The 22,633-nt window shown below is 30.9% G+C and overlaps 2 protein-coding genes and 1 long non-coding RNA gene across 4 annotated transcripts; 1 reads left to right on the forward strand and 2 right to left on the reverse strand.

Moving 5' to 3' along the window:
• Positions 1–9,558: 9,558 nt before the first annotated feature.
• LOC100678206 lies at positions 9,559–13,121 on the reverse strand. Its single transcript, XM_016981916.3, has 3 exons — positions 12,906–13,121; positions 12,709–12,822; positions 9,559–12,032 (listed from the first exon to the last, which is right to left on the reverse strand). Exons 1-3 carry the CDS (start codon positions 13,014–13,016, stop codon positions 9,813–9,815), a joined length of 2,445 nt encoding a protein of 814 aa, XP_016837405.1. The 5' UTR covers positions 13,017–13,121; the 3' UTR covers positions 9,559–9,812.
• A 203-nt stretch (positions 13,122–13,324) lies between these two features.
• On the forward strand, positions 13,325–16,552 carry LOC100680424. Of its 2 annotated transcripts, XR_004345327.1 has the most exons (8): positions 13,331–13,838; positions 13,902–14,019; positions 14,104–14,323; positions 14,620–14,913; positions 15,041–15,252; positions 15,455–15,588; positions 15,679–15,894; positions 16,158–16,552. XR_004345327.1 is itself a non-coding variant. In XM_031933382.2 (6 exons), the coding sequence occupies exons 3-6, from the start codon at positions 14,125–14,127 to the stop codon at positions 15,763–15,765; spliced, it is 1,053 nt and encodes a 350-aa protein (XP_031789242.1). In that variant the 5' UTR covers positions 13,325–13,838; positions 13,902–14,019; positions 14,104–14,124; the 3' UTR covers positions 15,766–15,778. The 2 variants fall into 2 exon arrangements, 1 of the variants encoding a protein (XP_031789242.1); XM_031933382.2 differs by lacking the exon at positions 16,158–16,552 and having other exon boundaries at positions 13,325–13,838; positions 14,620–15,252; positions 15,679–15,778.
• A 1,246-nt stretch (positions 16,553–17,798) lies between these two features.
• Positions 17,799–22,370, reverse strand: LOC107980909. The gene is made up of 3 exons (XR_001729012.3): positions 20,582–22,370; positions 18,075–18,145; positions 17,799–18,003 (listed from the first exon to the last, which is right to left on the reverse strand). It is a non-coding gene; the product is annotated as an uncharacterized LOC107980909 (long non-coding RNA).
• Between the last annotated feature and the right edge of the window lie 263 nt (positions 22,371–22,633).

Here is a 22,633-nt window from a genome sequence, read left to right on the forward strand (position 1 = left end):
ATTTGATTGGATATTTCACTTCTTTTACATGAAATTTTAAAACTACTAATTAATTTCAATTTCGGATTTATATTATTTTGGAAAATTAATATATAAAAAATTATGATTTTTATAGCACTGTGTGACCTAAACTCGCACTTAGTTCACGCTTATCCGTGACCTAAGGAGCTCTTTATTACACTGTGTAATAACGAATTTACTTAAGTCACAGACCCATACTAAGCTACAATAAATACTCAAAACACTTGAAATATATCTTATGATTGACGGGAATAAAAGAAAGAAGTAAATAATCTCTGTAAATAGCCTCAAAGAGCGTCCAAAATTGAAAAAACGCCTTCTAATCACTTCGATATTTGTACGTTAGTTTCAAGATGGCAACCATGCATGCGACATTTTTCTAGGAGGGAAATTCAAATATGTATACTATTAATACTAATTAACTATATAATATTAATTTCATTGGTCATTAAATAATAGTTTAAAATCATTATATAATAGTATGAAATTATTAAATAGTAGTTTTAAATTATTTGTTGCATAATTTAGTAAGAAAATAACTTTTTGTACTTGCCCTGGTAAAAATAACTTATTAAATCCGATTCAAAAGATAATAGGGTTTAATATTATTTCTTAATCGGAAATTATCGAATTAAAACCTATTTAATCGATTAAAATCTATTTAATCGGATTATAAGTTTTAGTCGGTCTTAATCGGATTTAAACAGTTGTGTTTTTAAATAAAATGTTCTATTTGTTCAAAAATACAACTGATTGAATCCGATTAAAACCGACTAAAAGTTATAATCAGATTAAATAGATTTTAATCGATTAAATTGATTTTAATTGAATAATTTCCGATTAAGAAATCCAATTACAACCTATTACCTTTTGAATCGGATTTAATAAGTTATTTTTACCAGGGTGATTGTATAATTTCATGGGTTAGAATTTTTTTCTTTTTTTTTGATTTTTTTTTACCCCCCCCCCCCCCGCCCACCATCCTCTCCCCCCTCATCACCGCCTGTCCCCGTTTCGGTGGCGGTTTTATGTCACACGTGCTAAAAAATAGTATACGATACTTGTGACCTAAGCGGAACGTTTATTACACGGGACGACGCTAACTACGGGCCGTGTAATAAAGTGCCACTTAGGTCACATGTATCGTAATATACTATATGAAAAATGTTTATTTACATGGGTATAGTAATTCGTTTATAACTTTGCAAGACAATTATTTTTGGCAAAATGAGTTTCAGGAACATATTCTACGGGAAATTTCCTGTAAAATGCAGGCTTATGAAATCTCACCTTAACATTTTCGAGCGCTGGTAAATTACAAAAAAATTGTTAAATTATAAATATTCTGTATTTACTTGATTGTAGTAATTTGGTTTCAGGATTATATTGTACAGAAAATTTCCTACCGATGAAGCAAAAAAATTTTGATTTTTTGTACATTTTAACCCAGGCTTGACCCCTTAAATTTTAGATTTTATTTCTTAAATTCTTAAATTTAAAATATGAATTTCATTCAAAATCGACCAGCAAACGCGCCCTTTTCAATCGACCAATCAAAGAACGTATAATGCCTCCAAAAAGAAATTAGATTGGTCGAAAAAATTAAAAAAAAATGTTCTTATGCATGCATTCGCTTGCCATACAATGAAGTATAAAAAGTTTTGTTGTTACAAAATTATGAAACAAATAATTTCAAAATTATTATTTAATTAATAATGAAATCAAGAGGCGCGGTAGCGCCACGATGGCAAGTATAAGTTTAGTAATACACTGTGCCGTCGGGGAACACCGCGACCTATTATAGTTTGAATTTGCTTTTTAACGTAATTTCGTTTTATTATTTCCATTGATTTCTTGTTTGATATGTTGTTGATACTACTGTATGAGCATCGTACTTTGAATATTATTTAATAACATTAAATTAGCTGGTTGCTTAGTTAGTGAATATTCCATTTTAACCTACCCAACTAAAAAAAATCACGTGATTAAACACGTGATTAATCACGTAATCAATCTCGTGGTAAATGACGCGATATTATTGATCAATTAATCGCGTGATTGATCACTTCATTATATAATCGATAATTAATAACGAAATTGTTCACGTGCTTAGTCACGTGTTTAATCATGCAACCAATCACGCCTTTATCACGCAATTAATCACATGATTAATCACGTGACTTACTTACAATAATTTTTTTACTAAATATAATTATTAAAAAAGCAAAATTTATAAGTAAGGTGCCTAATTGAGGTGTTACCATCCGGATGGTAACAGCTAAATAGGGCACCCTATTCATGTAATCATGTGATTAATTGCGTGTTTAATCACGTGATTTTTTTAGTAGAGTACGCAATTCCAATGTGTATAGTATATAGTTTGAATTTTCCTCCGATAAAAATGTTGGTTTTAAAAGTGTTTTGATCCCTTAAGGATATTTGGATACAGAAATTCTGTACTTCTTTATTTTATTCCCATTAATAAAAACACACATTTAGAGTAACAATGAGTAATCTCTTATATAAAAATCCTATTCGAGAATCTCGAATCTCGAATCTCGATCTCGATCTCGAAATGGATCTCGAATCAAACGAGTAATGAGAGTCGCGAGCCACGAGCCGGATGGCTTTGTTTATGTTGATTTGTTTTTACAAACATAACCATATATAACATAATCATAAACGCTTTTTTAATCGGTATGAGAAACCTTAACAGAGAAAAAATAAAATTAATAAACAACAATCGAAAACTCGCCGTGCTTGCGCGCCTGATCATTCCTAGTAAAAGTAAATAATGAGCTCACCGCGGATTAGAAAAACATAAGTGAGGATTTCGATCCCATAGTACTATAAAAATATTTAATACTTTCATGCTACCTATAAATATATTAATTTTGCTTTTTTCTAGACGAAGCTTTGTAATATTAAACATTCACTTTAGCACTGGTTAAAATATGTAACACTAATTATTGTAAATGTTTGAAGTTCTAATCACGTATTATTGGTTTTTTTGTTTTCATCCATTCATTGCTAAATACATTCATACTACCGCATGTAAAGTATGACGGGCGATATTAGCACGTCATAAGCTCAGCATGCCGCGAGAAGAAAGACTTGTACTAAATTCACACTGTTACAGGTACCAGCGCTGGCAAGGCGGGGAGAGCCGCTGGACGACGCGGAGAGAGAGGGAGAGAGAGAGAAAATTCGGCGACACGCGACTGAGACGCGTGCCGCCAGATACGATCCGACCTTTGAACTGACTCCTCGCGAGACGCTCAGTACTTTCGGGAGATAGCTGTTAGGAGAGTGAAAGTTGAAGTGTGTGAGTGTGCGTGCGTATACGACATTGCGTCTCGCTACCGCATCCGGAATTGCACCGACGGGGTCCCGACTGCTGACAGCGAACATCAGGGCAATACCGGCTAACTGTAAGTGCCAGCTCTCTCTCTCTCTCTCTCTCTCACGCTACACTCGCCAGGGCTCTCCTTATCCTCCCTCGTACCTGCGACCTCGCTTGCTCGCATGCAAGCCCTGTATATAGTTTATCAATAAACGCTGTGACAGTCCCTCAACAATCTCGGTAGTCGTTATTTTGCGTGTTCCTACGCGTACACTTGTATCTCGCTCCATCACCGACCCAGCCGCCTCCGCGGGCTTGCGTCTTGTATATGTACGAGATCGCAGCATAACTGGCCTGGCCGGAACCTATTCAGCACTAGGTGCTATCCCGACGACTCTCTTCCTCGAGAGTAACGAGGTCTACGGACCTTGATTATAGCGGAACTGGAAACTGAACAACTGCATCCAGCACACCGTTATAAAAGTCATAAACATTCACGCACGCTTATGCATTGCTACTCAAAACAAAAATAATTACTGCGTATAGTACATACTGAAAAATTATTTAAAAAATTGGTACACTCGGTGGTAGTGGATACTGAAAGAACGTTTTTTTAACTGCTCCAATCAGAGCGCTCGACTGAAAAAAAACTAACCAATAAGGTTGCACCATTTCAAAAACGTTCTTTTTAAATATCTTTCTAGAATGACTGAAAGAAAACGTTTCATTAAACTGTCTGAGAGACAGAAAAGGAGAAGAGTAAATGCAAACTGCAGAGATGCTCTTAATCAAATAGATATGGCATTTGCACAGTTGGAAGAAAATAATTTTGAAATTGATTATGAAGAAGTAATTAATACTAATGAAATATAAGAAAATAATAGCGTACAGATAGACAACTTTCTTTTGGAATTTACTGATGATGACGTTCCACTTGATTACATAACAGCTGAATTTAATAAACTTATTAGCAGATGTGAAGCTGAAAATTCGGATGATTCATCAACAGATTTTGACAGTACCGATGAGGATGAAGATAGTTTTAGCGAAAAAGAAAAAATAGAAGCAGACATAAAATATAGATTATCTAATTTACTTGTGTCTAGTAATTATCCTGATATCCATGGAAATACTTTATTAAAGATATTGCGAGATGCTGGATTAAGCTATCTTCCAAAAGATGTGCGTTCATTGCGAAACACTCCATGAAAAACAAATATTACTGCATGCCCTCCTGGCAACTACTTCCACTACGGATTAGAAGAAGCTTTAGAGAATGCTATAAATAAATATGGTGATAAAATTAAAATAGATGTTAATGTTGACGGGCTTCCTATAACGAAGTCACCTCAATCAGCTTTGTGGCCTATACTTGGAAGAATTGTCCATGATTCTTTTAATGAAGTTTTTTTAATTGGTGTATACCATGGTCATGAAAAACCAAATTCTGTGGAAACCTACCTAAATCCTTTTATTGATGAGTATCTTGAATTACATAAAAATGGCTTCATTCACAAGGGTCAGCGATATTTTGTGAATATTAGATGCCTTATTTTTGACAGTCCTGCCGCAAGTTATATTTTATGCACAAAGCAATTTAATGGCTATTATGGCTGCAGGAAGTGCACTGTTAAAGTGGATTGGAAGTCTCGCTTAGTATTTTTTTACGAAGATAAGTCGCTTAGAACCAATGATTCTTTTCGTTCACGTGTTCAAATGGAACATCACAATGGAACGTCTCCTTTAGACCACTTAACCCTTGATATGGTTCAACAAGTACCACTTGACTATATGCACCTAGTTTGCCTCGGCGTAATGAAGGTGTTACTTCGACTTTGGATTACTCCACGAACTCCAAATCTAAATATTCTGCAACTGGATAGTTTATCAAATTCTTTTGTCGGCTTAAGTCCCTATTTACCTAAAGATTTCGCAAGAAAACCACAAACACTCATGGAATTAGGACGTTGGAAGGCAACCACTTTTCGATTATTTTTATTATATGTAGGACCAATTATCTAGTATGTATGTATGTATTATCTATGTACTCTTCAGGAAGTATACAGAGTATACTTCCTGAAGAGTACATGGAGCATTTCAACGTTTTAAACTGTGCTATTCGCATTCTATGCCACCCTACTATGCATCAGAAATATAATGATTACGCAAAAGAATTATTAGTTTATTTTGTTCGTAAATTTAAAATTGTTTATGATGAAAAATGGGTCACATGGAATATGCATAACTTGATACATATTGCTGACGATTCGAAAATGTTTGGACCATTGGATAAGTATAACGCTTTTCCGTTCGAAAATTACATGCAAACATTAAAAAGAATGGTGAGAAAAAAAGAACAAATACTTCAACAAATACATAGGCGATTGGCGGAAAGAAGTGGTTTTGTCGAAAAGAAACATTGCAATGAGGAAAACTATGTACCATTAATGACCCAACCTGCGGCTAACAGAACTCTTCGGAGAGGTTGTCACAGTAGTCATCGTTCATTGCGATTTCCTGATTTTGAATTAAAAGATTCTAGGCCGAACAATTGCTGTATTACAGCGGAAAACAATATAATCGTTATAGAACGGATTTGCAAACAAGGAAATGAAGATGTGATAGTTGGTAGAGAATTTTTAACTAAAGAAGACATTCCAAACTATCCACTTGAATCTACAAAAATGGGAATTGGCGAAGTAAAAAATTTGTCAGGGATGAAAATTATTTTAGTCAAAAACATACGCAACAAAGCGTGTTTATTTTTTAATGATCAGAAGTCCTACGTTATACTCTTACTACATCACAATTAAATTAATGGTAAATAATTACTTATACTATAATTTATTAACTATGTTTTTTTCGCTTGAAATTTATTATACCATACATTACCTTTATGTTAATTAGAAAGTTTCATTGTAACTTAGCTTATCACCTTGTTAAAAAAAAGCCTTTAAATCTGTTTTCCACACAATTAACCATTTATATCAGGTAAAAAATAAATTGAAATGCACTTATAGAAATATGTTTACAGTCCATTATCTCTGAATATTATTCAGTTGTAATCTACTGAAACATACAAACTTTTTCTTTTTTTATTTATTTTTTTTTTCTTTTTGAATAGTGACATTTACAGTAGCGAAATAGTATATTATTTTACATATACATTATTTTTTGATACAGAATGCGGAAAGTGCGGTTGAAGATGCGTTAAATGAAAATGTGGTAAAAGTGCATTTTACGCTCACTGTATCGAAAAAGTAAATTTTATATAAAAAAAAGTCCAGCACAAATAATAAGATTACTGAAGGTATAATATAATATAATATAAATATAAAGTTAAATATAAATGCTGATTATTCTACTGTAATAACGATTTTACAAGCTATAATTTGTCTAAAAATAGTATTATACACATTATCAGAATTCGAAATAAATACTATGACAAAATAAAAATATCTATGCACTTAAAGAATGTTGTAAATTTTGCACTTACCCAGTAAAAGTTGTTACTTATTAAAATAATATATTGCATACCAAGCTAGAACAAATCGAAGGCTGATGCGTTAGCGAGCCGAAAACGAGTACTGGGAAATACTTTGCCCTTAATACACATCGTATTTTTTTATCTAAAATCACACCATAACAAACAGTTATTGCTTTAACGAAAAAAAAAACAATTTGTGGCACTGCGTGGCATAAATCCGCATTTATGTCACACCTATCCGTGGCATAAGTAGTCCTTTATTGCACCATGCATATCACCCTCACTACGCTCGGGTGCTAACCTCACGGTGCAAAAAAGGACTGCTAATCCCACGGATAGGCGTGACAGCGGATTTATGCTAGTCAGTGCTATAAAATATCGTACGATACACGCGTCATAAGTCGATCTTCATGGCACGGCGTTAAGCGCACTCGCTACGCTCGGGCACTTATACATGCCGTGCCGTAAAGTACGACTTATGCCACTATTATCGTAATGTACTATTATCTGTTGGTTTACGCATGCGCGTTGGACTGGTAGTGGACCCGTTGGCGGCGATTGAAAATGCATTTATTGTAACCGCTTCTAAAACTCACTTCAAGAATTTCCAAGAAAAAGAGTTTGAGTTCAATTAATATATCAACATCAATACTTTTACAGTAACCATTGCACGGCCAAACTTTACTTTTTTTAGTTTTATCTTCAATAAGTGGTAAAATATTTGTGGTTTTTCCTTCTTCATTTATAATAATTTTATTTTCAATATTAAAATCATTAAATAAACCAAGTCGAAAGTCATAAGCAGCATCGAAAAAATAAGGTTCCGAGGAGGAGGTATGTTTAGGAATACCGCATAAGACAGTTAATGCACAGTCCACATTGTCCATAATAGATACATCACCTAATCGAGTTAAAGATAATTGAATTTTATTTTGAAGATTTTTCAATTCTTTTCTTGCTATATTCATGTAGTTGTCTCGTACATAAATAGAAGTAGAAACTAAATTTTTAGCTTCTATTCTACGCTGTGACAAAGAATATGAAGAACCTAATTCAATCATAATTTGAGGTATAAAATTTGCAGTGTTTTTTAGCAATTTAATTGTACTGTCCTTAACCACATTCATAATATTATATTTTTTTTTTGCCATTGTAATTTTGTTTCTATTTATGTTTTGATTTTTTGTAATTAGTAATAGTTTATCACGATTATACTTATTGTTACGCTTTTTTAATATTGCTGCAGATTTTTTAGCTGTATAATGTAGTTTTCTATTACTTAAACTACTATTTTTTAAACTTTGTTTACTAGTATAATTTAAGTGTATGTCGGAATTTTTACTACACGACAATTCTTTACTTTTATCAGAATCAAGGATATTATGACTGTCAGTGTCGTTCTTTTTGTAGTTCTGTGAGTTAATATCCAGCTGTGTATTGGATTTCTTATTTTGAGAAAAAATATGTTTTTTATTTTCTGTGAAAGAATTTTTTTCGAGATTACTTATTATTTTTGAAGGTTTTAATTGTTGAACTGAGTATTTCAAGGTTTCATTATCAGTTTTACTTTGACTATTAAGTAAATATTTCGATGTTTTCATTTTTCGTTTTTCTTTGCGTACCTGTAAAAGCTTTGCTTTTTTTTCATAATAGCTTTTATTTTTATTCTTGATAGCAATACTGAGTATCTTTGCTTTTTTATTACTGTCTGTAAAAACTTCATCCGAATTTTGATCTATTTTACGTTTCTTATCCTGCGCAACATTATTACTAAAACCTGGAACTGCAATTCCTTTATCGATTATGCCATTAAAATTAAATAGTGTAGAATTATTAATAATAATATTAATATATGGAAAATGTATTGATCTATTTTCAAACATTTGTAATAAATGTTTACGCATTTCTTTTTGATTATATACTATAGTCTCAGGTTTGTAACCAAATAAAATTGGCACAGCAAACGCTATAGCATAAATACCACAATCTGTAGCATTTGTTTGGGATTGAACTTTTTTAAATATAATAGGTTTTTTATGCTCATTAAAACAATAAGGATGTAACTTTTCTAAAACTTTAATAAAATCGCTATGTAATTCTGTATTGTTAATGGAATCATACACAAATAAACTATTCGTATCATAATAAGTACATATAAAATGGCCTACCGTCATAGGAGAATGCTGGAATAAAATTTGTATGTGTTTATTGTGTTCATCTATTTGTAATATTTAAGACGTATTCTATAAATATAATGTTGAACAAGGTTTATACACAGAAATTCGTTGCAACATTTCATGAAAATAATGAATGTGATCATCATTAAGACAACCATTATTGATAATAATATCTCTATTATACAAATTTCTGGGCCGGACTAAAATTGGAATGGGGACTATACTACAAGGGAAATGTTCTATGTACTGATTTACAAGCAATTTCAATAAATGTGGACCCTACTGAAAAAGGTCAGCTGATTTTCAGCTGATTATCACTTGATTATCACCTGATTTTCAGGTGAAAATCATGCCAAAACGTCAGGTGATAATCAGGTGAAAATCAGGTTAATAATTTCATTATTTTAAAAAACTATTTCACTCAATCTACAGTTATGTTCGCTTAAAAATGATGTTAATTAATGAATTGTCAACATTCAGGTGCGCTAAAGTTTTGGGGTTAGGATTTTTGGAAATAATTTCACGTCATATAATGCTTTAATTATTATCATGAATATTTATTAAACAATATTATATATCTATTTCTATACCAAAAATAAGTTTATATAAATAAAATAATATTTCATTATTAATTTAAGTATAATAGTACAATTTTATTCAAATTCACTTTTCGGATATCTAATTTGCAAAGAAGGGATAAAAGTATTTTAGATTGTTATTGTAATTAGGAATATACAACAGACAAATAATTCTACTTATTTTTTACAAAAATATAATAAATTACCTAATAATGTAATAAATTGGGTAAAGGAGTCAAATACAATTTATTCATAACGTTCATCATAGTACTAATGGTCTTAATATCTTGCGTATGTATAATACTATAATCTGGTTCAATTTTTTCAATTAATTGCAACATATGATAATGTTTCGTAAAATAATGTCGTGTTTTCAAAATACTGCAAATTGTTAATTCTTGTTTGCTTTCTTCGTCTATAATAAATTTTTCGATTCTTACAAATGTACTGTTATCTTTTAATAAGACAAATGCATTATTTGATCTTCTTTTTTGTTTTAAATTGGACTCATATAAGCAACCATCTTTTATAAGTTTATAATAAACCAATGCATTTGTGGGCAGACCAAATCTCGTTGATAATAAATCGTCAATGGTTTCGCCTTTACCAAAGTAAGTGATGTTCAATATTTTCGAAAAATTTTGAATGCTTGGCTCCAGAATGTCATCACAGTATATCTTCACAGTTTCATCTATGTATGGAAATGCACATTCTCTTAAAACTGATGTTGTGTGGTTCAATTTTATAAATCTTATGATTTGGGATGTGACTCCCTTTGATGACTTTATCGCTTTAAGTAAATCGTGATTAGCTGATTCAAACGAGAATGTTGAATGGCACCATAATGGTCCCCAATTGAAGACACTTTCAGCTAAATGCAATAATTGGTGAATGTTATAGGTCATAGCTTTTTGTCCAAAGAATTTCTCGGTTTCACACACAAACTCATATAACATCTTGTTAGCTTGATTTATATCATCGATGTGAATATTATCTTGTAGTAATAAGTACAAGCTCTCGACAAAAAGAAGCCAATGTTCATAATAATCTCGCTTTAAATGGTCAGTCAAAACAACTACGCTATAGTACAATGTATAATTTTCCCATTCACGAGCTTTCCATTCATTCCTTATACTTATTGGTCGACTTAATCTAGATATTTGATGCGGAGCCGTAATTTTATTAATTTTTGAATCAATTTCTATAATATCTTCATTGTTCATAGTAGATAAATAATACTCGGTAAGCTGTTTTGCAACTCCTTCCAAGCAGCAATGCATATAATCAGGTACAAATCCTGATATAATGTTAAAAAATGGTAAATTGATAAGCGGCGAAGGATATTTTATGTCATCAATTGAATTCTGAGGAGTCGCAATCATCATATTGTGAACTGTATTTTCATGGGTCCTTGATTGAACAGTAGTTTCTAGTAAAGTATATTTCATTGAATCTTCTACCCACACACCAGGATGAAGGCACCAATTACAAGCAGATTTACCATTAAATTGTTTCACTCCTTGGATAGGTGCACGAGCCACAGAATCTACACAATCTACACAGCAATTAACAATATATAATTTTAAATTGCAGTTTACTTCATTTATAGTACATTGGATGCCGTCTTTCGTTAATTTATTCATCATATGAACAAAAGGCGATAAAAAAATACTCATATCAGGCTTCTGCTTATTAAACCACAAGCCACAAGTTACTAACTTAGACATTCTATCTTGCTTAGGCAGTTCATTTGTACTTGCTCCATCTGTATTAAAAACTGCACTTACATAATTTGATTTTTCTTCTTCTGGCAAATTTCTAACAAATGTACGGTACTCCTTGCCATCATATACATCTCTTATAGAAGTAGACTCATTCAGTCTCTCTTTGATAACATATTCATAATGATCTTTGTATGTTATTATAAGATCTTTGATTTGAGATGATGGATCGATTAAAACAAAAAAACTTGTATTGGTAGCATTACTTAAATCTAACTCTGTATTACATAAATGGCATTGCTTAACATTGTTGATTTCATTAAAGTTACCTATATAAGCTGTACAATTGTAACATACGGCATGAAATTCCACTTTATTCGAAGAATCAAATAATTTATCAATATAGTATCTTGAATCAGGCAAAATTGAAGATTGGAATATGATATTTATTAATTTAAATAAATTAGTCATTGCAGTCACTGATAAGCTGTTAACAATACTATATTTTAAAATCATTAACAATAATTCGCCCTTACTAATTTCAACTTGAATCGATAACGGATCAAAGAAGTCTTTGCTATTAATCATTTCATCCAAACTTTTTGAATTTTTAGGTGATTGAAGAGACTTTCTTATTTTATCATCTAATAATATCTTATGAAGATACTCATCCAAATCATTTAGAAATTCACCCGAGAAAGCAATCTGCAAAATATTATAATTCAAATTTAACATGTTTGTATTTAACCATATTTGAATGTATAAACAAAATTTGTTAATAATTTAATTATATGTCGACAAAAATTTAAAGTTGCACTCATGTACACTAACTCAATTTGTTTATTAATAATGTTACATTTTCTTTTTCTCATTGTTCATCATATTTTATTTTACGGTACCACACCTTGAAATTAAGTTGAGTATAAAAATTTACAACGGAACACAAAAATATTAAGTAGCAGGTTATGTAAGGTTACGTGCAAATAATACTTTTATCAACTTTTTCTAGTTACAACCGATTTTCTTGGATTAGAAATGAACAATTAGGTCATGAAATTTGGGTATAACTTATTCTAATGCATCATCTTTATTTTTTCATTTCAAATTTATTAATGAAGTAATTTATAACGTTTATAACATCATAAGAGTTCGCTACTTTTTACAGATTTAATTTGTAGCTTATTCAATTATGTATAATAATAATTTATTATAAATGTACCGTTTACATTAAAATTTCAGTACAAGATAAAAATATGTTTTATTAATAGGGAAAAAAATTAACTTTTTAGTCGCAATCACAAACGTATGCATGTACTATTCAATAAATATAATAACTCTGCATTCATTATATAAGAATGTAAATTACAATTGAAAATATTACCTCTGTGCAATCCAAGTTATGACACATTTCTGCGTTTACATTTACTTCATGATGACTTTCTATATCATTAATTATCTCGTCAGAAATAATAGGTAGAAAATTGCCTACAGCTTCCTGAAATAAAAAATTTTTTTTTTAATAATCATAAACAGTTAATAATTTATGATTTAGATAAATATTATCAGTGTTTAACTAACCTCAATACACATAGCAGTAGAAGATATTACCTCACTATATCTGTGAGCAGTTCTCTTTGGAATAAATTTATCCCCCAATTCATGGTATCTTTTATACCTATTTTGATCCATTGTGTTAATTGCAAAATTTTAAATAAACAATAATACTGCCTTAGGCAAGGGTAGTAGAAAACGTGGACTAGTTTTGCTCTTTAAAAAAAATATATATATATATATATATATATATGCCATATATGTAGAAAAATTATATTTTCCAATTACTCGGTATGCAATACTAACGATTGCTCTTGATAATACAATTATTGAGTTATTTTTATATTTTTTAAAAACTATCTCCCGTATTTGTAATGCGTGTATTATCACGCAACCACGTCGCGAAAAATGTTGCAGTGTGACATGATTGTAGACAACCTTAAGATTATATGTATATGTATCTTAAAGATAGATACTACAGTACATGGCTTGGAGGTTAGAGCCGATACTGCTTAAGGAAGAAAAATAGATAGATACTTTCATTTATGCTCTATATGCTCGATATTAAAGTGAATCGAGAAAAAAGAAATTAAATAAGTAAGGAAGTGATTAAAGGCCACCAACAATGTATTTAAAAAAAACCGTTTCACAAAAAAAAAGTTTGTTGATAGTATCTTGCATCTTTAGAAATATTTCTATATATATTTAAAATGTTTGATGAGCAAAAGATATTGTATAAGTTATGTTACAAGAAAAGTGCTAAAATGGAATGGCATGCTTGCATTCGATACTTAGATGATAAAAAATATCATACTGTACCTATATCATCAGTATTTTTCCAAAAAAATGATACTGATCATATCAAACCAGTAGATATAGCCGACTTTGATCAAAAGAATAAATATTATATTTTATGGGAAGATGGGATAAAATATCCAGGGTACATCGTAAGCCTAGGTGGTATGTATTATATGTTATATTACAGTATAAAGCTATTGCAATTAATTTTATTTGAAACTGTAGAATCTGAAGAAGATGCTAAGCAAAAAGCTTCTGCAAGAGGTAAAAGGTTAATTTTGCCAAAAAATTGACATCATCAAGCGATATCAGTGATAATGAAGAGACGACATATACGCAACCTGTAAGTAATATTACTTTTACTCTCATAATATGTACAGTTAATATTTTCTATTGTTAGTCAATATATTTGAGTTGCATTTTTCAGTTGAAGAAAAAAATTTGTAAGATGTTAGCTCAAAAAGAGAGTTTAAAAAAAGTTATTACAGAGTACAAAAGTAAAATTTTAATGGATAGTTGTCAAGACTTCACTTTAGAGGGTTGCAATGATGATAGTGGTACAACGCGCAGTGATGATAATCAGTTAAATAAAATTGTTAATGTAAGATTGACTAACTGTCTCGTACCAAGTAATAGTAACACGAAAGGTTAGTATAACATAGATTCATATGTACAGCATAAAATTGTCAAAACAATTTTAAAATATAATAAAATATATAAGAGCGTTACAAAATAAAAGATAATTTGTAAGACAATGCAAAAAGTTATAAATATCTATTAAATTTTGGACGTTTCTTAAATGTTTTAATATTACATTTTATATTAAATTTTTTTATTTTCAATTACTTTTTATTATCATTTACTACAATTTACTGTTACGTTAAGTTAGATATTTTATTAATCATATTAATCCGTGTTAAACAAATCTTTTTTATTTGTTTAGAAATAGAACATACAAGTACACAAAAAACAGGAGAAAGCTATACAATGAATTCAGAACCTGCTGTTTTATCTGACATAAGCAATATAGTTCCCGTACCTCAAAAGACGCAAAAAGCTAGGAAGTCTTTCATATCATCAAAGACCGTTATGTTACAAGGACTTGATGTCTCTACAAATAAAGATAAGCAACAGCTATCCATAAATAATCGTGCAAGTAATTCGATCACGCCAGAGACTATTGCATTTCGAAAAAGGCTAGCTCGCTTGCGTAGGATATCTGATTCTTCATTATCAAGTAAATCGGAATCACCTCATCGTGCAGTATCACCTCATCGTATAGCATCACCTCATCGTACAGTATCACCTCATCGTTCACCAACACCTCATCGTTCTGTATCACCTGAACCAAGAAATCTTTTCAGATTAACAGAAAATGAACAAAATATGGAAGACGATGATTATAGTGCAGAAGCCGTATTTACAATTCAGAACGTTACAAGAGTGCAAGAAATCCCATTAAATAGTACTGAGAAGAATTGTAATGCAGAAAATGTAAATAATTGTGCTTCTCCTGATTTGCCAATACGAGAAACATCAGATGATGATGATGATGATGACGATGATGATGAAACTGGTAAAAAATTATTTACTTATTTAAATATAAATACTTAAATAATGATGTAAGAGAAAAATCTACAGTTTTTCCTCTCGTCGACTCTATCCCTCGTTGGTTCTTTTTAACAATTGTAGGAGTGAATTTATTGATCTCCCCGAGGCACTCCTACGATTGATAAATACTTAAAATTTGTAATAAAAACTTTTCTAAATTTTTGCAGATATCAATCAAATTCCTTTGAAGCATTTATTCCAATTCAAACATAAATTGTACAAGACTTACAAGAGAAAAAAATTCGACTTGAAAACAGAAAAACAAGAAACATATAAAAGATACGAAGAGGTAGATGGGCAGGTATGTTGGTACTTTTATGCTAGCTATTTATTTGAAAAACAATGTTTTACTTAATTAAGTTATTATAGAATTGTCCTATGAATTTAATAGATTTACCTTGGTATGGATTGTAAAGTTGGCCCACAAACATGGAGAATAGCCAATACGAAAAAGTATATAACTATTTACGAAGTTTAACAGGCTTTCTTTGGAAAAAACGACAGTTAGCTCACCGTTTCCTTGATTTTCCAAAAGTGAAAAATAAAAAATTACCTGGAGGAAACCCTATAGTTCTTTGTTCGCCGCACAAGTTAAATTTATACTTAAGTACGTATGAATATTTATTGACGCGTATACACACACGCACACACACACACACATTCATACATACATATATAGATATAATTAAATGTATCCGGTACTTGTGCGGACATTTGTAGATACGAAACGGTACTTGTGTGGACAAAGGGATGACTGCTTTAGTTTTTGCATTTGTGTGACGGGTTTTGTGCAGACACTTTCAAATATGTATCGTGACTTATGATTATATATATATATATACACATAAACTTTTATATTTTGTGTTGTAGGTATATTTGAAGATTATCTTAATGAGAATAGACGTTATAAAAATTTAACGGAAACTGAAAAAGAAATGATTGAAAATTCTACGGAGGCTATTTCCAACGTAATAGGAGATGAATGTCTAATATTTATCAAAAAATACTCTAGAAAATCAGTTTAAGAACAGTTAATTTTTAGGTTATAGGGGTCTTTCCTTAAATTCTATTATAAAAGATAGTTAATAATTTTAAATTATTAACAATGATTGTTAATTATTAATTTAAAAAAGTTCTACCATAAATTATTGTCACTAAAGAGCGTAAACATAATGATCGAAACCAAAAAAGTTTATGTATTTAAATATAATAAAAATACCAAAGGTTGTATCAAAGTTATAATAAATATTTTGAATTAAAATAAATGACTTGTGATGTATATTTCAATTTTACATTCCATCACGTTAATTCATTTTTAAAAATACATTTTTAACACAATTTTTAAGCGAAAATAACTGTAGATTGAGTGCAATAGTTTTTTAAAAATAATGAAATTATCAACCTGATTTTCAGCTGATTATCACCCGATAATCAGGTGACGTTTTGGCATGATTTTCACTTGAAAATCAGATGATAATCAAGTGATAATCAGCTGAAAATCAGCTGACCTTTTTCAGTAGGGGACGCATTGCATCAACACTGTATCTAACTTGATCTGGTTTCATGCCACACAACAAAGTTACTGTGAAAGCTATGGCAAAACAACCACAATCTTTCATATTTGTTTGTTGTTGAACACTTAAGAATATAACTTCTTTACGCATTTCAAAATAATGGGGATGTAGCATTTTTAACGATTTTTCCAAATTTCTGTGCATTACTTTATTATTCATAGAATCGTATAGGTAAATATAATTAGTGTCATAATAAGAAGTTACCCAATGTCCATCACCGTTGGGGTCATTATCTGCTGATGATAAATATATGATTTGTATATGTTTTTGATTTTTTGGAATTTGAGAAACAAAACCTGCATGTAAAAGCAAAGTTGAGAAAGGCTTATACTTTGAAAAAGCAATTAGTAATAATAAAATTCATCAATATCTGAATCTTCCAGTAAATCACCTACTCTTATGCGTTGTTGTCCATGTTGTGGGAATTTTTCAGGAATATTACTGTTTATTTTCTTATTTTTTAGTCTTACGAAATACTATTATAAAAATAACTTTTATATAATAAAAAATAATTGATGATAAATGATTAAGGCTCTCGATATTCAAATGGAATAATAATAATTTAAAATTAAATCTTAAACAAAATATATTTCTATGCTTTGGTTTCAATTTGATATTTAAAATAATACATTTAGGTTCTAATAAGTTAACATTTATTACGATTAAAACGCCAGTTGCTATGCTATATATGGCTATTTATAGCTGATAAAGGTTATAACTATTGTTTATGACTGTTAATGGCTATGGCTATGGCTGTTAATGGCTTTGGCTATGGCTTTTAATGGCTTTGGCAATGGCTATGGCTTTTACTGGCTTTGGCGATGGCTATGGCTTTTAATGGCTTTGGCTATGGCTACTGGTGATTATTGTAGGATTAAGATAATAGGTAGCAGTGTAAAAAAGGTAAATAAAGGACAAAAAGGAAAAAACGATTGCATAAGAAATTATTAGTTTTTTTCAAAACTTTATTCAATGATAATTACAATCATTCGCTTATAAAAGTTATAGAAGAAATCGATAAGTTGTAAAAAAAAAATGTATCACAAATTATACAAAATCTATGTAATCAGTTATCACTAGTTTCCTTAATAGAAAATCTGATCGTGCTATCCTGGTATTTACTTGAAGTTAAGCGTATGAACCTGAAAAGAAAAAATCATTAGCTAAGCTAATAATAAAAAGAGTCAATATAAAAATATATCAACCTACTTACAAGTTCTTTTAGTGTAATACGAAGCTACCGCTACTAATATGATTCCATGTTCAAAATACAATGATTAAGATCTGTAAAATAAAAAAAAAAGTAATGAACAACAATTTATCAACATATTTTATTTTTAAATAATAAAATATCATTTAATATTTTAAAATAAAAATAATTTATGTAAACACTTGCTTACAAAAATAAATATATAAAAATAGGTGTGCAAGCATGTCAATAACAACCCTAGTGGAAATAATTAGATATGCCAAAGTGTGCCAAATGTGCGAGAGTGTGCCAAAGTGTGCCAAAGTATGCCAAAGTGGTCAAATTCGGACAAGTGAAACAGTATGGCACACTATGGCACACTTTTACATACTATGGCACACAATAGCACAGCAAGCGTACACCTATTTATAAATTTAAAATTTTGTGGCACACTACGACACATTATAATACACTATGGCACAGTATGCAAATCTATGCTAAACTGTGCAACAGTGTGCCAAAAATGAAATTTTCTAAAAAATCGATGTGTGCCATAGTGTGCCAAAGTGTGTGTATAATAAGAATTACCAGGCAAATTACATGTTTTTAGTACGTGCTAAAGATACATGCGAAAAATATATATTAATTTTAAAAAAGGACGTGTTTTATGTTTTAAGTTACATTGAATTGAAAATCTACTTCAGTTTTCTACATACACAATTTATCATTAGTTGAGTGTAGTTTTAAAAGTTGTATACTAAAGTGGCATAACCTAACCTTATACACATATACACATGTATAAATTAACAGACTACTTACTGCCATATACTATTCTCTTATATCATTTTTTGTATAAAATCCTACAATTTAATAAGTGGTATTTGTGTGTCAAGGTAGCCAGCGAGATAGCCAATGTCATAGATAGCCTTCACATAGAATTTCATGGCTTTGACGTCAAAATTATTTTAGAGGTGTTAATATATGAAAATCAAGCTGGTATCACTTACGGCAGACAACTTTTTTTTAATTTTTTTTTATTCCAATACCATTTAACCAATTAACATAAAAAATTTCAGCCCTTTAGGTATGACAGTTTTTAAATGTAAGAGAATACAAAATTTTGTTGATTACGATTACTTGTATTGTATTCTTTTTCATTAAAAAACTTTCATACCCAGACAGAGGGCTCAAATTTTGTATGTTTATTGGTGTTAATAAATTCAGTTTTTTTGTTGTAAGTGATACCAGTTTGATTTTGATATCAACACCTTTATAAAAATTTTACAATACATTTTTTTAAAAAACAAGACTAGCAAATACTGTCACCTTAGCTTGATTCTATACAACTTCACAAGTTTCTGTGTAGTTGTATAGAATGTCAAGTAGTCCAGGTATCGTCTCTGATAACTAGATCTCATACTGATATGGAAATATCTTTGTAGATCCTTAACTTTCAGAGCTTACTGCTGGCTATCTTGAACACATGTGTACCACTTTCTTTGTTATAGCATTTGACACATATATCAGTGATATGTCAGTGAGTAGTCTCAATATTATAGTACACACGTTTCAAAACTATATACTTTCACTAATGATCATTGTGTATGTAGTACTTTTATAACATAACGCATTGATTATTCTTATTGTTCACGATTTTAGATATTATGATTAACAGTAGTTCATTAGCAGGGTTTAATTTGGCAGTGGTATAGATAAAAAACTGAGGAAAATCATACGATCACTGCTCGGTTACTGCTTAACACATGGCCATTTCATTTGGCGATACAAGAAAACCATGAAGTGATTCGACGTGTATTCGTTATTTTTGAATCGTTTATCAAGAATCTATACAAAAATTAGACCTTACAGAACAGTATATCAGTATAGTAACTAATAACTAAGAGTTTTAATTTCTGGATCTTATTGTCATTGGTGATTCCAAACATAAGTATAATTTATTTATTAATTTATCTGTACTTCACATAAATTTTACATAAGTATTAAGAAGGTTAAAAACTATAATGAGATATTGTATATTTTAAAGAGAAATGGAAGTATATCGAATCATACAAAATTTCAAAAGTTATACTGTAGATAAAATTAGCTTATATTATACTAGGTTATCGAGTGTGACCAAACCTATTGCTATAACATTTCAGACTATATTACTATAATTATCATTAAAAAATTTAGTTGAGGTTACGTAAAAATTCCTCAATTTCTTCAATATAAATAATTATTCTGCACTACAATGTGAAAAATGACGTAGCATTCTAGCTGAAAGAATATATAAAAAGTCATTCAAGCAACCTTTTTAAATTGATCTGGTGAATTGATAAGATGCATATGTATTTTTTATACTGGTTTTGTTTGTAGTTTACTTTTTTGTTTTGTATACTTCTTGAATGAGATTTCATAGATTCTTTCAGCTAGGAATATATTAAGCATGCGTCTGGCTGTATGTATATACTTATAGTATAATATATTTGTCACATAATAAATATTAATATATTTAAAGTTTACATTATTACCTGCAACAATTAATGCCAATATGATACAGCTGTACATCCTTGTCTTGTCACTAGTCAACTCTTGCAGTATTTTATGAAATCTAAAGTACAATTACTGCACGATACACATTTTCTTTATATTCCCGATACATTTATTATCGCACGTATTTAACAAAATATACCAATTGCACTTTTGATTTTAATAAAAAAGTTATCGAGACCGATACGCGCGAAACGAATGAAAAACCAGTTTTAACCTTCTGCTAGTTCTGCTGTGACAAAGGTTAGGTTCATGTGCGCGTGCGCATGAAAACAGCGCAGGAAATTGCTTTCCCAGCGAAATAGTGTTTGATTTGAATGTTCAGTTATTATATAATATTAACAGCAATGGAAACTGCAAATAAGGATTTACGAAGATAAATATTTACTATTATTATACATTATTGTATCAAGTTTATTGCTGCTTAATCAAACTAGATTTTCATAATTATTTTTTATTTTATCGAAAATTTAATACAGTTGTATAAAAGTAGTGAAAGTGTGAAAAAATGAATATTTGAAAGTCATTTTTTTCACAAACTATCAACTCTATCAAAAAAATGATAGATTTCGAGAAAAATAATTTTTTAAATTATTTATGCATCAACATAATGCATGTTTTCTTAAAAGCGACTGACTCTGGACTAAAACTGATAGAGATATTTTTTGATCCAAATGACACAAAGAATTAAGTGGCACACTCTAAACTGTGATAATATTGTAAAAAACTTCATGTATCGGCAATTGGCAGCCATTTTCAACTTTTTCAATTTAAGGGATAAATAAATTATGGGAGCATCAACAGAGTGTTTGAGGTATTTACATTTAAAAGTGCCTCTATCATTTTTTTGATAGAGTTGATAGTTTGTGAAAAAAATGACTTTTTCAAATATTCATTTTTCCACAATACGTTCCCTGATGAAAATATCAGATAACCAGGCAGAAATTTTCATCAGGGTAGTTATTGTAATAAAAAATTTCATCAAAAAATACGTTTACAAAACCATAATAGATCAATATATACATTCTAATGTAAAAATGTTCAGTTGTGATATTCGTCATAAGTATTTTGTAAGAAAAGATGTCTTAAAAAACATGAATTTAAATGAAATGATGGACCTTGAAATATTGTCAAAATCAACTGATAGAAATATTTAATTAGCTTAACCTTTTTTTAAAAAAACACATAATTAAATAAAACAATTGTTCATTTAGCAAATAACTTTATGCGCTTGATTAAGAATATTTCGCCTTTACAAATGGAATTGTTTAAACTAGGGCTGTTAACAATTTATGAATATATCTACGCGACTTCGCTATAACAATGAGTCGGTGGTTACGGCTACGGTGTTTCGGTACGGTGACGGTATGGCGGATTGGTGATGGGTTTGAAGGTTAGGATTTCATTCGGTACGGTGGAGTCGTGTGCGCACGGCTTCACAAATCTTCGTCGCTCGTCTCGTTCCTCTCTTTATCCTGTGTGCGCACAGAGATAGAGCGAGTCGTGAGATGTTGGCGTAAGGCTGGCTTTGTTGGTTAGGATTTTTACGGTGGCGTAGACGAGACTCGATGTCGCTCGGGTGTTCCGGGTTGCCTCGTGTACTCACGACGGCAATTCGGAGTTTCGGGGTTCGGAGATACGGGTTTCGGTTCGTCTACCAAATCGTCACGCGTGCTCACGAGACGACTTCGTCGGCGCAGATCTATCTCTCGCTGTTCCCTGTTGTAACGTGTGCGCACGATGCTACCTGGAGTGGAGCTCGAGTAGAACTCTCTACCGTGTTGCGCTAGCCGCCTTATAAAGGCGCGCGGTGCGGATACGTATGAGCACGTACGCCGCTCGCGCCACCTGGCGCGTCGTTGCTAAGCTGTTCGTCGGCTGTCGCGCTCCGCGCTCGTGCGGACTCGCCTTGCAGTTATTGCGCGCGCGCGCGCTCGCTTCGCTTCGTGCGGACTCGCCTTGTGAATGTTGCGCGTGCGCGCCCATTTCGAGTCGTGTGTATTCGCTCGTTGCGCATGTTATGTTTATTACGG

The sequence above is a fragment of the Nasonia vitripennis genome, unplaced genomic scaffold (genome assembly GCF_009193385.2).
Source record: "Nasonia vitripennis strain AsymCx unplaced genomic scaffold, Nvit_psr_1.1 unplaced0174, whole genome shotgun sequence".
In the NCBI taxonomy this organism is placed as follows: Eukaryota; Metazoa; Arthropoda; class Insecta; order Hymenoptera; family Pteromalidae; genus Nasonia; species Nasonia vitripennis.

Coding starts and splice junctions, on each gene's coding strand:
- LOC100678206 (XM_016981916.3), bottom strand. CDS start 13,016: ATGGATCAAAATAGGTATAAAAGATACCATGAATTGGGGGATAAATTT. Junction 12,823..12,905: donor CTACTGCTATGTGTATTGAG/GTTAGTTAAACA, acceptor TTTTTATTTCAG/GAAGCTGTAGGCAATTTTCT. Junction 12,033..12,708: donor ATAACTTGGATTGCACAGAG/GTAATATTTTCA, acceptor AATATTTTGCAG/ATTGCTTTCTCGGGTGAATT.
- LOC100680424 (XM_031933382.2), top strand. CDS start 14,125: ATGTTAGCTCAAAAAGAGAGTTTAAAAAAAGTTATTACAGAGTACAAA. Junction 15,253..15,454: donor TGACGATGATGATGAAACTG/GTAAAAAATTAT, acceptor AAATTTTTGCAG/ATATCAATCAAATTCCTTTG. Junction 15,589..15,678: donor ACGAAGAGGTAGATGGGCAG/GTATGTTGGTAC, acceptor TGAATTTAATAG/ATTTACCTTGGTATGGATTG.